Source organism: Maniola jurtina, chromosome 7 (genome assembly GCF_905333055.1).
Source record: "Maniola jurtina chromosome 7, ilManJurt1.1, whole genome shotgun sequence".
NCBI lineage: Eukaryota > Metazoa > Arthropoda > Insecta > Lepidoptera > Nymphalidae > Maniola > Maniola jurtina.
This window is the reverse complement of record NC_060035.1, coordinates 1,725,310-1,741,891: the sequence shown is the minus strand read 5'-3', so window position 1 is coordinate 1,741,891 and position 16,582 is coordinate 1,725,310. Positions and strand designations below refer to the sequence as shown.

Here is a 16,582-nt window from a genome sequence, read left to right as displayed (position 1 = left end):
ATTAATGAGCCACAACCTTCGATGTAATTAAGCATATTAATTAAAATGGATGGATCAATAATTGCACAAGTGGAATTAATATTGTCTCGTTGACGTAACTTATTTTATAAATAACATTGATATAAATTTTTAATATTAAGTAATTTTTATTGAAAACTAGCCGATGCCCGCGACTTCGCCCGCGTGGATTTAGGTTTTTGAAATCCCGTGGGAACTCTTTGATTTTCCGGGATAAAAAGTAGCCTATGTGCTAATCCAGGATATTATCTATCTCCATTCCAAATTTCAGCCAAATCCGTTCAGTAGTTTTTGCGTGAAGGAGTAACAAACATACACACACACACACACACACATACAACCTTTCGCCTTTATAATATTAGTGTGATATAAACTCAGGCTTGTATTTTATACTAGCCGACCCACCCTGGCTTCACCCCGGTGGGATTAATGAATGAAAATCCTTTCTAAGATCGGTTACGCAGTCATCAGATCCGAATCCATGAAAATACATCCGTATTCATGTAATACGCAAATCCGATCTCTGATCCAAATTCAAGCTATCCAGCGGACGTCTTTTACATGTTATCTTGCGTCATACGTCCGATTTGAATCCGAGGCACATCCGAGAAATTCTCACGGATGAAATCTACTTAGAGAAAAAAAAAGTACTGTCAAAATCTCACACTGAGCACGGATCTCCTCTTAGAATGTTTGGGTATATTCCACCACGCTGGCCAAGTGCGGATTGGTAGATTCACATACCTTTCAAAATATTATGATGAATCTCTCAGGCATGTAGATTTCCTCACGACGTTTTCCTACACTGTGAGCTATGGCCTAAACTCTCATTCTGAGCTACCCATGGGTTGAGATTATGATGACAAATAAGCCAAACTATAAGAATATATTTATTTTGCGTTTTGAAAAAAAAAAAAACATACAGTAGAATTGAGAACCTCCTCCTTTTTTTGAAGTCAGTTAAAAATTAACATAATTTCTACACCATCAATCTTATGTTCAGCGATTGTTTTTGCAACAGTGTTTTACTACGACTCTGTTTACAACAGATTAAATGCCACAGAAAGAAACAATGGAGAATGAAGCTATAAACATTACCATTAATATAATGTTGAACCTTCTTGAATAATATAAGAATTAATCTTTGCGTGTTCGAACGTTGTTCGTTGATGCGTTCAGATGGAATTAGAACTGAAAAATTGTTAATGGCACTTGCATGGAACTAAGAAGTACTTAACAGGGCTCTCACCGTCACTTACTCCATACAATCGTAGTTCCAATTTCATTTGAACTAAAGTCCATGAAATTTTGCAGACATATTCAAGAAACTTAATTCTGTGCAATTAGATTTTTCTAAAAATATGTAGTTTTAAAATTACAGGGGCTCAAAGATTTGTATGTGAATTTTTAAGGCCACGTAACTTTGAAACCGAATATTTCAACAGAAATCTGGAAAACCACAGGCATAGATATTAGTTTCTAGAATATGTCTGCAAAATTTCATGGACTTTGGTTGCTTGATATTCAAATGAAATTGGAACTACGTTTGTATGGAACGAGTGACGGAGAGAACCCTCTTAACTGACATTACATCAACATATTATAAGTAGCGCGCAAGTCGTTCACAATTGAAAGCGCCATTGTAATGCATGTTGAATGCCAGGTTAAAACTGTGGTTACAAAATATTTACTTGTCCATAATTATATTATTATAAAAAAATAACTGTGTGTAGTTAGCGAATTAGGTACCTATACGTTAGCGCATCGTTCATCCGATTAAGTTGAAACTTTATACAATTGTTGCCGACACTTGCGTCAAGGTTTCTGGTATAGCATCATTAATGTACCTAACACAACAATAGGTGAAGCGCGAGTTGTATTGCAATTTGCAACGCATGCCGGCATCAGCTAGTTTTTTTTTTTTTGTAAAATATGCAATTCATGGTAGTTAAATAAAGGTAACTGTTACGTATTATTTCAATTCTTGTTTAGTTTTAAAATCTATCCTAAAACAGAAAGAAATACAAACTTCTAAATGGTAAAAACAATGATTTACATAATTTCTACTCCATCAATCTTGTGTCCAGTGAATTTTCGTAGGAATTTTTTCCACGCGACGCTTGCAGTAAAACCTAATGCGCCGGAAGAAAATAACGACTCCTAATGTGACTTGTAATTATTCAGAGTCCTTAATAGTTTCTTCGAAGAGGGGGACTTAATAGGGCGATTTTTTATCAACTGTTAGAGTGCGGTTCGTTAAAAACTTTTGTTTAGATAATTTAAAACGTAATTAGAATAGATACGGCAGCAACCAGGATTACTATCTACTATTCTTACTACTACTAATACTAGGTACCACTAGGTACTACATATTACAACAACCTGCTACTTTTTAGGGTTCCGTACCTCAAAAGGAAAAACGGAACCCTTATAGGATAACCTTTGTTGTCTGTCTGTCTGTCTGTCTGTCCGTCCGTCGTATCTGTCAAAAAACCCTATACGGTACTTCCCGTTGACCTAGAATCATGAAATTTGGCAGGTATGAAGGTCTTATAGCACAAGTAAAGGAATAAATCTGAAAACCGTGAATTTGTGGTTACATCATTAAAAATAATTAAAAATGTGTTTAAATTTTCAAAGTAAGATAACTACACCAAGTGGGGTATCATAGGAAAGGGTACCTGTACATTCTAAAACAGATTTTTATTTATTTTTATGCATAATAGTTTTTGATTTATCGAGTAAAATGTCGAAAAAAATACACGCGTACGGAACCCTCGGTGCGCGACTCGCACTTGGCCGGTTTTTTTTAATTCCTCCCTTTACACTGAAGTTGCTTTTCGTCATTGGTATTAAATGGTTTTAAAAGGTTTGATATTTACAGAGTACAAACGAGGCGAAGGTCGCAACAGTTTACTAATTAGCATGGGCTCAATGTTTGCTAAGTATATGGACATATGTTGGTAGATAGTATATAAATGGACGTATCAACTACCAAGCAAGCCTTCAGAGTCTGAGTGGTCAAACCCACATGTTTTTCAAAACATACCTATGAGATCAGTTTTCGTAATACGTAGCCTAAATATATTAAAGGAAAAGGTGACTGAAAAATAATAAAAAAAAAACATCCATAAACTTTTTTACATATCTATAGTTTGAGAGTTAGAAGCTTTTCAAGTTTTAATTTCAGTAAAATACAGTCAGTATTAAATACTAAATTTTTTGGTCTATTTTGAATTTGAAGTCTAGTAGCTCAAATCCGAAACATTGTTTCTCTTTATTTTATAGAAATTAGTAGTTAATTTTTTACGCACATTTTATATTGTTGGGCATTGACTTACTCTAGCGATGGCTCTATTTTTACTTGCAATCAGTGGCTAATGAGTGAAATTAAATTACAGCTTTCGAACGAATGTCGGCACTAATTGAATGAAAAGAGAGGACTTTATTCAATTACGAATGAATGAATTAATGGTGCGGCCCAAATTAAAGAGCTTTGGATAAGTGGTGATTAAAGATTTATTACTTTTAATTTTAGAAACGGATCTATAAAATTTTCAGTTTATATTTTCACTAAGTTTTTTAAGCAGTAAGCAAAATATATATAAGTTTAGAATAGGTAGGTTTATTATATTTACGAGATTATACGAAATTTTGCATTTTCAAATGAAACTTGAAGTAAAGTATAATCGATTTTATGTAAATAAAATAAATAAGTATATCTAAAGTTCACATACCGATCACGCAATAGTCTACATTCAAAACATTTGCAACGATCAATAATTTTACAAAAGCCCATATAAATCAATAAGGGAATATATTCAGCTTTTATTTTGATACTTTATTAATTTTATGTAAAAATTAATTGAGTAAATTAAAATGCGTTATGTAAATATAGAACTAATTTTTATCGACAGCTTAAAATGATTCAGTGCAATTAGAGAAACCAACGAACACTGAATACTGAAAGAAAAGACCATTGTCTGGATTACAATATTACAAATTACTGGTCTATATTAACAAAAGAATAAAAAACATACTCAGAATAGTAAGAACTTCGATATTAAAATTTAAGAACATAATAACCTGCAATAGTTTTCCTGGAATCGCCGAGTAGACACTGGTCCTTCATAGCACAACAGAACTTTTTGTTCTCCCTCTCAGCTGTAGCATTCGGCAAAAACATCGACAATATGGCAACATCCTCATTATTTTCCCTCGCCCTCCGTATTCTTTCCTGTCCTACTGTTTTCGTTTTCAAGTGTAGACGGGACTTGAAATCGTCACTTAGCACGTCCGCCGACATGGCCAGAAACTTTTTTAACAGTAAAAAAAAAAAACTAATTCAGAAAACCTTTCCTAAAACTTAGGTGTCGTTTATGGTTTAAACTTCTTGCGGAAAATTAAATTATATTTTTTTTACAAGCGCGACGTATAAAAAACGATTTAGGTTTTTTTAAATAAAAACTTTCATAAAAAAAGTTAAAAGAGACGTTACTTTTTTTTTTAATAAAATTGCGCGGGAAACTATGTTTTTTTTTCACAAGCGCGTGGTGTAGGCTTCTCGGCATACAGATCGGTACTGACTGATGGCACGGGCTTACATACAGGCTACAATCTACAGGCGTATGTGTAGGCTGTAGATTGAACTTAATTGATCGAATACGATAAAACGTTTCGGATTCTTTCAAGAGATGAGGAAGTTATAGACTGATGTCGTTAATTTACGGTTGTGAAGAACCGACAAGAAAGTCCGCAATTGACCTTAATTTTCAACATTTTACATCCATTACGGGTATTGTTGTTGATGACTGAATGGAAGATAAGAAACTTGAACAACACAAAAGCCTAGTTTAATGTTTAATAAAGAAAGGTGAGGAATACAAACGAAAAATGGGACACACAATATAGGTAATATTTATGAATACCTACAATTAAAAGGAATAATCAAGAACTGATAAAATTTAACTTGGAATTGTAAAAGTTGACAACAACAGAAAATCGATAGAATCGATTTTCCTTTTCTGTTGTTGAAAATAAAGTGACAAAAGAACCTTTGGAGACATTATTAGGGAAAAAGATACGCAAATGAATTCATAGAAATTTTATTCTAGGTATATGTTAGTAAAGTGCACATGGTTGACTGGCAGAGATCGCTTATTCATAGATAAAAATTAAGTATCATCTCAAATTCAATACTATATTATTCTGGTTATTGAATTAAGTCTCGTGTATAATAGTAGTTAATCTCGCAATGGAATAATGCAAAATTAAGTGGTACAGGCCAAAGATTATCGCACTAATATTATGAAGGCGAAAGTTTGTGTGTATGTATGTCTATATGTTTGGAACTCTTTCACGCAAAAACTACCTGACGGATTTGGCTGAAATTTAGAATGAAGGTAGATTACACTCTACTAGATTAACACATAGGCTACTTTTTATCCCAGAAAATCAAAAAATTCCCACGGGATTTTTAAAAACATGTATATCCACGCGAACCAAGTCGCGGGCATCAGCTAGTAACTAATAAATTACTGTAATAATAATCAGCAGTGACTGATTAATACCGAGGTGTCAGTACAAGTTATCAGCAATCAAACGTTAAATTAACGACGCTGATGCTCTTGAGATGAAATGTCATTCGCCATAAAGCAAGTAAAGGACTAAGAGCCAGCAAGTGCTAGACTTTCGGTATTTTATAAAAGCTGAAAGTTTCTCTGAGTATTGTCCCCAACACAGAGATGCGACGGTGATCATGCATTACCGTGGCAACATCCTGCCAGACACAATTAAAGTTTAAAAGTTTAAAAGTTTAAGGGTGTCTGGCAGGGTCTTGCCACGATACTAAGTGTCCGACAATGAATGACGTAATTTCTAATATTATTCCAAAGAAAATATTTAAAAAAAATTGCACTTTATACATTGATGTAAGATTTTTTAAACCTTTGTTACCTGTTATCTCCCAGAGCCACCATTATCCAAACTTCATAGTCGCTGATATTTTCTCCCTGTGTTGGGGACAATACGCAGAGAAACTTTCAGCTTTTATAAAATAACGAAGGTCTGTCCCTCTCGAGCTCTTAGTGCATAAAACAAGTAGAGTTGATGTGATGTCTATTTGTTGCAAAGGTCGCGACTGCTTGCTCGGTGCCCACGTTTTGCCTTGCAACTTTGCTAAAGTCTATTTTATGAGATAGATAACATTTTCTATACCTATCAACACAGTCTAACATATTCTTGAATTGCAATATTTAACACAGGTTTCAGGTATTCGCCAAAGTCAAAATTGAAAAATATTTTTTAGACGCTGAATTGAGAATCTCCTTCCTTTTGGAAGCGGATAAAATACTATAAATTTTTTTTAACGTAAAAACTAAAATTACGTTTCAAAACCAAAGCAATGGTCGGAAAAGAAGCACGCACTATTATTTTCATCAGGTCATTAAAAGTTAAAGCAATTAGTGAAGAAAATATTAGAAAATTATATATTTTATTATAAGAAAATAGAAAGTAGAAGGAGATTTTACAAAGTGTTCTATCCAGAACTTTGGTTATGTAAAAGGTAAGCTGTTATTGTTTTTTTAAAATAAAGAATTTTTAAATTCGTCCAATATAGCATCGGATTCTTTGAAATCGAAATAATTTTGAATGTGATTTGGCCTAATTTAGAAAAACAATTAAAATGAGCTACACCGGATTACCGAAAAAAAAATGTGCTTTTGTAAGTGTGTTGAAATACTATGGTGAAAAGTACAACCATTGAAATCTGTACAGTTAATGTTGTAACTTTATAAGCAATCAGACGCATGGCATTTTCTGTAGAACCACATCATTATCATTTTTATGATAGATTCGAGATCATGACAGCGATTTGTTGAAAAAGAAAATTACTTTTCCCCGTTCAGAATTTTCTGAACATAAGTTTTCTAACATAATGGTTGTAACAATATAAAAGTCAAATAAAAATGCGAATCACTTTATGAATATTCATGTACCATCGTATATTCAATTTAATCGGAATATTTAATCTGTTCCCTGACGTTTACAATCCTGAACGAATGCTGAATGATTTAATGCGCCCATATTTCATTCGGTCGCTGATATTTTTTCGTGTAAAAAAACGTGATAACATTTTTTATTAATGTCAACTTTATAAATTGCTGGTATGCTAACGTGCAATTCATTTGTCTTGTGAATTTTTATATTTAACAAGACATCTCATAAGTTGTCTGCACTTTCAAAGTTCGGTTTCATAAAAAATATACTTACATACAAAACCCTTTTTTTACTCTAGTAGGTACATTGCCACTTTTTACGTTCACTGAATTTTATCTAGAAATTTTATCTGTTCCATCTAAGTTAAAGTTTTACTCTATCTCTGCTTTCGTACTAACGTTCTGCTTGTTACGTTCTGAGATTTTCGATTTTATTTGTATTTTTATACACAAGATAAAAATTGTAATTAATTTAAAGACTAAAACTTCTTCATATGTTAGGTAGGTACCTACAGTAAGTAAGAGAGATACAAATATAATGTATATTATTGATATCAGTATATTATTATTCTATAGAAGTATTATATTCTTTAACTATAGCTAAAACTTATTGTAGTTCTCTTAACTTTATTATGGTCATTTTCAAGGTTACGCACCATCTGTAAGGTCCGGTATTCGGTAGTAGATGACTCTTCGGATATATATAAATCCTATAATTTATGTAAACCATAGTCCACCTACACTGATGAGTCAACGAGTCAATCAATTAGGTTTAACTACTTAGTGAGTGACAAATATTGATTTAAAATAGATGTAAAAAATAAATGTAGAGTGAGCTACGTAAAATGAATGAATAACTTTAAAAGGTATATATTATTTTGTGATGTACTTTTTAAAGAGGTTTTTATTTATTAACAGGGCTCTCTCCGTCACTCGTTTCCACTCGTTTCATACAATCGTAGTTCCAATTTCATTTGAATACTAAGCAAGCAAAGTCCATGAAATTTTGCAGCCATATTCTAGAAACTAATATCTGTGTCTGTGGTGTTTTAGATTTTTCTAAAAATATGTAGTTTTAAAATTACAGGGGCTCCAAGATTTGTATGAAAATTTTAAGACCGCGTAACTTTGAAACCGAATATTTTAACAGAAATCTGGAAAACCACAGACATAGGTATTAGTTTCTAGAATATGTCTGCAAAATTTCATGGACTTAGGTTGCTTAATATTCAAATGAAATTGGAACTACGATTGTATGAAACGAGTGGAAACGAGTGACGGAGAGAGCCCTCTTAAAACTCATGTTATTAATATTATTTATTTTTCAATCATATTATTTCTCATGTGAAATAAAATATTTGAGGATTCGTACAATGTTGATATACAATTTCAATAATTTCTTAACTATCCAGGCTAAGTTTTTAACTTATTATTACTTAGTCAATATTATCTCATGTAATCGATAGCGATTACGGTATTACCATATATTTCTAGCAAAAATCGTTTATTTACACGCAATGGCGTGCATAGCTTAAGTTAAATCTATATACTTTAAGTATAATTTAAGTACTACCTAGACTTTAAGCACAAAATTAAACATGTCGTATGTTTTATTTCATTTTTGTTTATCGTTCAAACTCAATTAGGTACTTTTACTTTACAGCTATAATAAATATTAGCTAAAAGAATCTAATTAGAGTTTTAAACGCATTTTAAGAGTCATTACAAGCGTGAAAGTTCTGTTATATAACATTTTAGTTTCATTAGTGATTGAATAATGTGTTACAGGTAGAGAAATAAAAATATTGACTCTCGAAAAGTTAACTGTAGAAACATTCACTTCGCAATACTCGTAGATATACATACATAAACTACTTTTAAGTAAGTATTCAGAAAAGCAGATTAGAACTAACATATCTGCTTGTATTTAGCGATATAGTGCGAAACTGGTTTCTAAGTCTCGTCGAACTTTCGTCAGTAGGCTAACTTTCCATTTTGTAGCCTAGGTATTGGAATAAATCAAGCTAAGTATATCTAACTAGGTATTGAAACTTGTATCAGTAGATACAGCTAGGAGCTAGGAGTTACAAAACTAGATAATACCCGCGACTTTGTCCGCGTGGGTTTAGGTTTTTAAAAATGCAGTGGGAAATATTTGAGAGCCTCGATAGCTCAACGGTTGAGGAGCGGACTAATTTCCGAAGGGCGGCGGTTCAAACCCAACCCGTTGCACTATTGTCGTACCCACTCCTGGCACAAGCTTTACGCTTAATTGGAGGGGAAAGGGGAGTATTAGTCATGATTAGCATGGCTAATATTCTTTTAAAATAAAAATTGAGTTTCCGGGACAAAAAGCAGCCTGCCTATTATATCCGTTTCCGGGAAACAGGATGCAATCTATCGCAATAGTAGTTTGTAATAAATTAAACTGGACTTCGTCTGTGGTGGCGTTTGCGGGCGCGCGTGCGGTGCTTTTTTGGAGTGTTTTTTTGTGAGAAGTGGCTGGTTTTTGTGTTCTGCTGGTGTTTATTGGTGGTGGAACTGTCTGGGAAGCGCTCTAAAGGGGCGGCGCGTGTATGTCGGCGGGCGCCGGCACAGACGAAGTCCATACTTATACCTATAGTTTCTCTAACTTGTAAATAACTACCAACTTGACATTGGCTAATTAGTGTAAAGCCAGACGAGAGAGAAAAAAAAATTGAACTGTAGCATAAAAATCTTAGCGGGGAAATAATATATTAAACTTCGTAATGATCACATTTTATGCAACACCTAAGTCGAAGGACCCTACAGTTGCCTGACGTGCCTAATCATAACCGACGTCTCTCCGCGATACATCAGACGAGACTCGAGAGGAAAAACTACAAGTAGGTACCGACACAACACGTACTTACTGGTTTGTCACGAGCTAATCTATACTTCTATACTATAATATCTATAATATTATAAAGAGACTAGCTGATGCCCGCAGCTTCGCCCGCGTGGATTGGTCAGATCCCCTGCAGCAGCAGGATTGAGGAGTTGGAATTCAAATTTTTTATAAAACAATGTCGCAAAGTTCCTCTATCAATTAAAAAAGAAACGACGCAAATCGGTTTAGAAATCTCGGAGATTTCGGTGTACATAGGTAGAAAAACACAACTCCCTTTTTGAAAATCGGTTAAAAAAGTAGCCTATGTTACACCCTGGTCAATCCTCTACTTGTCTGTGAAAATCCCGTCAAAATCGGTTCAGCCATTCCAAAGATTAGCCTTTTCAAATAGACAGACAGACAGACAGACAAAAATTTTAAAAACGTGTGATTCAGTGTTGGTATCGTTCAAATAACCATATGAGCTTATGAGGTAGTTATTTCGAAATTACAGACAGACACTCCAATTTTATTTATTAGTAGTATAGATAAATTTTTATAAGTTTGTTTGTAGGAAGTAATCTCTGGAAGAACTATTGAACCGATTTTGAAATTTCTTTCAGCAGTAGAAAGCTACATTATTCCTGAATACCTAACATTAGGTATAATTTTCAAGAAAATTTGAGATTCGTACGAAAATTTTAATAAGCTACCCGTGTGAAGTCGGGCGGGTCGTTATAAATTAATATAAAATGAAAGGTTTCATTTGTTTTTTTTTTAGTATTATAGTATATATTGTAGTCTAATAATATATACTAGCTGATGTACGCGTGGATTTAGGTTTTTCAAAAATCCCGTGAGAACTCTTTAGTTTTCCAGGACAAAAGGTAGCCTATGCCACTCTCTAGGTCTTTGACTATATTCACAATTATGGGTTCACATGATTATAGTGACACGTTATTTTACTTGAAAATTTGCACTAAGCCTTTTGTTTTTTTACTTTCTCTCAGTCAGTCAGTATACGCTAACTCGAATGAGCGGGTTTTCATGAAAATTAAAAAAATCAAGTTACACTTCAGGCCCTGTTATACGAGTTAGATGAGGGATCGGTCGATCTTAATTCAATTTATTCCAATCAGTGGAAACCATGCGAGCATTAGTAGGGCATCATTGGGATCTCGCGCTTGTGTGTACCTAATTGATAGTTCCGCTGCGATTTATTGCTTTCGGGGGTGGTTGCTCAATTAATTTGCCTTTATTTGTATATGCTATGGACACAGTTCACAAAAGTTACCCAGTTAATAAAACATCGACACTTCGACGTCACTGGCAGGCATCAAATATTCCTATAGTACGCGACAGGTCAAGATGGCAAGCGGAGTATGAGGCGGGAGACACCCCGCAGACCCGCACTCACCCGTGCTCGGGTTAGCGCGTGGGCTGTGCGGATGTCCCCACCCCTGTTGGCAACTCAACCCGTCGCGCACTATACATTTTTGACCTAGGCCTATATGAATCGCCTATTTTTCTTTGATTTTACGTCACCCATAGCCTAATAGCCGATGGAGGTTGGGGTCCTAAAGCGTTGGAATGGTGACCTCGTACCGGAAAGCGCAGTGTTGGAAGACCCCTCTCTAGGTGGATGGACGACGACGACGGAGATGGTGCAAGACCGTGTCGTGTTGAAGTTCCTACAAGAGACCTATGTCCAGCAGTGGACATCTATCGATTGTTGATGAATATTTGACATATCGATTCTGGATCAAACCGAGAGTTCCAAACTATTGACTTACGGCATAGTTTAATTAATAATAATTTAAATGTTTTTAGTTAGTCAAAAAATGTAATTTTGCAAAAAAATTACATACTAAATACGTAGATACTAATTAATAAACGCCAATTTCAACATTTTCAATTTCCATACGACACATTACGAGTAGAGTTTATAACACACATTCACACAAAGACACATTCGTCTCTGGACTGAAATGGAAAACATGGTAGGTGGTCACTTTTTTATTCGCCATAAATACGGAAACGGGTAAAAAATTCACTACGAATTGCGAAACTCGTTACGAATTGTTCGTAGTGAATAATTCGCGATTTAAAAGTCAAAAGCCCTTTGCAGTCGGAGGCTGCGGCATTGGCAATGGCCGGTTTTTTATCAAATCACCTTACAGTGCCTTAAGCAGCAAGGGTATATCACTGACCTTATAAGGTACAGTGAGTAAATTGTTACCTATACATACGGACTAATTAAATCATTAGCATATTTCAAATCAGATCAATATACAATTGATTAAAATCGTCTAAATTTGATCGTTCAGGGATATCTACGACTGTTGAGGGATGTTGGAAGAAATCTGAAAAATATGTGCACTTTCACTCACAAAAATTATAATTAATGATGAGTATTATTTAAGAGTCAAATTAATGATCCGTTTTATAATTTTTCTGCATCTAATAAACTGAATAATTTTTACGATAAAATATCAAATTTTACGGTAGGTACTCATAAGTAAAATCAATAGCACTATTTAGTTAAGGCTGCATCATTACTTGCCAATCGGTTAGATAACAACCAAGCGCTAGTCATCTATGCTGTGCATTAATATTTTTTTTTTATTCGTACCAAAAATTTGTAATCAAAAAAATTGTACTAAAATAAGAAATAAAAGTTAAGTGGATAGGCAAACTCTTTTCTCAGTCAATTCTATCAGAGTTAAACAATAATTAATTATTATTTATTAATAAAAACTCGATTTCCACTAATTTCGATTTAGCCGTCATTATAATGTAGGCATTAGTCAGTAAAAAAAAACTAAGCTTAAAACCCTTCGTTCAGTATTTTTCTCGTCAGTATGTCACAGAATCCATGACTCAAGTGATAGAGGCATATGTTTGCTAAGCCCTGCCGACGGCAAGTAAACTCTACATCCATAGCAATGCTCGCGACATCACTCCTTATATAGTCGGTAATCGTTTAACTCGTAAATAATGTTTAATGGAAGTGTCAAGTAATTATGTACAGATTATACGCAGAAATGTGGTTTTGCGGACATATTTGCGTCATGTTTCTCATTTTATTATAAGTCATGATCAACCCATTTCCGCCCCACTACTAAGTATGGGTATCCTCTCAGAATGAGAAGGGTTTAAGCCATGGTCTGCCACGCTGACCCAATGCGGATTGGCAGACTTCACACACCTTTGAGAACATGGAGAACTCTCAGGCATGCAAGGTTTCCTCACGATGTTTTCCTTCACGTTAAAGCAAGTGATATTTAATTGTCCGGGATCGAACCCCCGGGCGGGCGTTCTAACCACTAGGCTATCACAACTTTTCAGCTATTATAAGTACTTAGCAATAAATACGAGAAGAAGAAAGAACATTGGCGTTAATTCCGTTGTATACTTAACTAAATTGACAAAACTGAAAATCTTGCAGTCAGTGAAAATGCGCTGCAAAAAATCTTGACTAAGTGACTTATAATTTACACTTTTTTCCATTGCCTTTAAAATTACTATTTTCCTCCATATTAGCCAAAAAAATATAACCGCAAAACAAGTTTGCATTTTGCATGCCAGAAATGGCCAATTACATTGATACCTATCTTGATTGTTACAATTTTTTAATTTTTAGACTAGCGCTTGTCTGCAATCAGATCTGCTAGCAAGGGATAATGCAGCTTAAGAAGTTTTAGTGTTTTTCTGGCAAAATAAAGACAATAGGAAACTGTCTGACTGATCTATCAACGCTCCTCTCAAACTACTGGATTGATCGCGCTGAAATTTCGCATGCAGATAGCTATTATGACGTAGACATTCGCTAAGAAAGGAATATTGAAAATTCAACCCCTAAGGGGATACAATAGGGGTTTGAAAGTAGTCCACGCGGACGTCACGGGCATAGATAAGCTCGTCATAGATAAATCCAATCTGAAGTTGCAACATGGCGGTTTGCACAGGTCATAGGTCACAGATCACCCCCAGTCATAGGCTAAGCATTAAATACACAAGCCTAGCATGTTTTTGTACAATGCTCAAGCATACGCCTTGAGTTCCGATTGGAATAGGTACTTATTATGACACGCACTATACCTTTTACAAAAGTTTAGTATAGAATTAAAAAAATAGCAATTTATTCCGTGCACGAAAGCTGAATTCGAGCCGGCTTACGAACGAATGTTAAAAAGTTGAAAAGCCTCCTAATTAAAAGCTTCGTTTAATATTTCCACGTCGGATGATGTAACGAGGCTCGCTCCCGTCGAATATAAAGGGAATGTGCAGCAAAGAATCTTGACGAGGCCGTATTCAATGAGTAAATGCACGGTTGCACTGAAAGTTGTATTGCTTTTTTGCCGTGAAAATCCTTGACTTTTGAGCTTTTTCACTTAAAAGTTTGGAATGCCGTTTAAAAATTTATATGGAGTACGATTTGAGTGAAATTAATTATTATTTGTGTTTATAGATGAAACAAGAAAAATGTTTATTTCCCGATTTGCAGAATTTAGTAGACTTGCTTTTGCATAATCGTACTGCCAAGCGATTAAGCATTCCGGTACAATGCCGTGTAGAATAAAAACTGCCATAACCCTTCCAGGGTAGCCCGCTTCCATCTTAGACTGCATCATCACTTACCCCCAGGTGAGATTGCAGTCAAGGATTAACTTTTATTTGACTAAAACAAAAACTTTTCTACATAGATATTCAGTATAGGCACGCTAAACTTCGATACGTAAACAGCACCTTCAGCCTCCCTAGGGGCTACATAACGGACTATGAAAGTTGTATCTGTCGAGATTGACGAAACGTCACCTAGGTATGAGTGACAGAGAGGACGCTCTACATAGCATAATTCTCTTTCTAAAAATCGATGTACAATATTTTCTATCGATCCTGCTGTAGGTACAAGCTGTAGTACTCACCCGCACGGAAGACCTCGCCACAGCCATCGCAGCGGCTCGCGAACTGCGCGTCGTAGCAGTTACCGCAGTAGATCTTGTCCAGCTTGGAACCAAACTGCTTGTCGACCAGCGACACGCGGCATTTGGCGCACAGGAAGCAGGCTTCATGCCAGTGCTTGTCCTTGTATGACAGATCCTGGAGAGAAAGAAATGTATGGGTTAATTACTTGAGTAAACCCACTACCTAATAATATTATACAACATTAAAATACGTTCATCCGTTTGGTGCTAGTCAATGATAAGAGATGGCGCTACCAGAATTTTGTATCTCGTGTTCGTTTTGACATCTTCGAACGTAACAATATTCAATATCTTTCAGTGGAAAAGAAGAAAATACGTTAACTAATTCCGGGTATGATGAAGATTACAAGATTAAAGAAATATTCATTACAGTAATATGTCGAAATATGTGTAAGACGAAAAATAATAAACAAACGGTTCATAGAGCAAAGACGTGATTCCCCTCAGTACATTCTATTAAATGATTAAAGAATTTATGAACTAAAGTCATGACATAACAAACAATGGTAATTACTTTATCAATCACGTGGAAAACGCTAAAAGCATTAGCAGTGACGTTGCAAGCTCAGAATGATTAATGAGCCCGCTTTGAAGTGATGAGCAAATATCGAGGGAAGGACATAATTAATTATACACACTCATATAAGGACAGGACATAATATTTACATACGGGGCCATAGAAAAACAAGCTTACTATTATCACAGGCGAGATAAATGAAGTTATTATTTTTTAACCCCCGACCCAAAAAGAGGGGTGTTATAAGTTTGACGTGTGTATCTGTGTATCTGTCTGTGGTCCTACGATACCTACACTGAAAATAACTTCAACATTTTAGTCAAATAGTTTTTAAAATTTTATTTTTGTCCAGGTTTGAATCCTGGACAAATGGAGGGGAAAGGGGAGTTTTAGTTATGATTAGCATAGCTAATATTCTTTAAAAAAAAATCTAACTCCACGCGGACGAAGTCACAAATATGCAGGACATACCTACAAACCATTTTGGAACAAATATTTCAAACCCAGAAAAAAAGATTTATTTAATTGATTTTTTTATTGATAAGAGAATTCCGCTACTTTAACTGTTTGCTCTATGACATAGTTCAAGAGGAAAATCCCACTATCAAAATACGAAAACATTAGAGATGTAGGCGTTATAAAAAAATCATGATAAAGTATTACAATGATCCGGTCAATGAATTTTGTATGTACTTTATCGATTGTGCCGCCTACGATCTTATAAATCTACGCATAACCCAAAGGAGAATGCCCATGGACAGTACTCTCACAAGAAGCATTGTACCTTAATTTTTTTATTCATTTATTAAAGCTAAAATAAAAACATAATTTCTCACTAAGTTTCATGAATATTTGTTTTGGGATTATTTTTTTCGTAAATAAAAGTGCTTTTAAACTTCCGGCTGTTATGTAAGCCATTATTGTAGTTAGTTTTAACTTTTAATTTTTATCCCCTTCAGGAAAGGCAAAGGTCGTAGACCATGCAGCCTGGTAAGAAGCCATTATTGTAGTTATTTACTGATTGCCATTCATTTGTCACCAAAGTACTGAGAAGGGATGTCCATTTTTAAAAATGACATTATTGTTTGTTATATCGATTATCTAGGTCTACGATATCGATTTTTTTAATTTGAGTTTTGTTACTCTGAATTGCTTATTATTATTTTTAGAGCCTATTTTTACTGTGAATAATCTTTATTTTTACCGCATT

At 34.7% G+C, this 16,582-nt stretch overlaps 1 protein-coding gene across 8 annotated transcripts in view; it reads right to left on the bottom strand.

The window, feature by feature from the left end:
- Window positions 1-16,582, bottom strand: part of LOC123866949 (four and a half LIM domains protein 2) — a 209,174-nt gene that overhangs the window by 17,469 nt on the left and 175,123 nt on the right. For 7 of the 8 annotated variants that reach the window (XM_045908757.1, XM_045908751.1, XM_045908750.1 and 4 more), the window contains one exon: window positions 14,796-14,970. In XM_045908757.1, the coding sequence (XP_045764713.1) occupies window positions 14,796-14,970 (175 nt within the window). Of the gene's footprint in view, window positions 1-4,104; window positions 4,444-14,795; window positions 14,971-16,582 lie in introns of those variants that run through there. The other variant, XM_045908755.1, reaches the window with a different exon arrangement.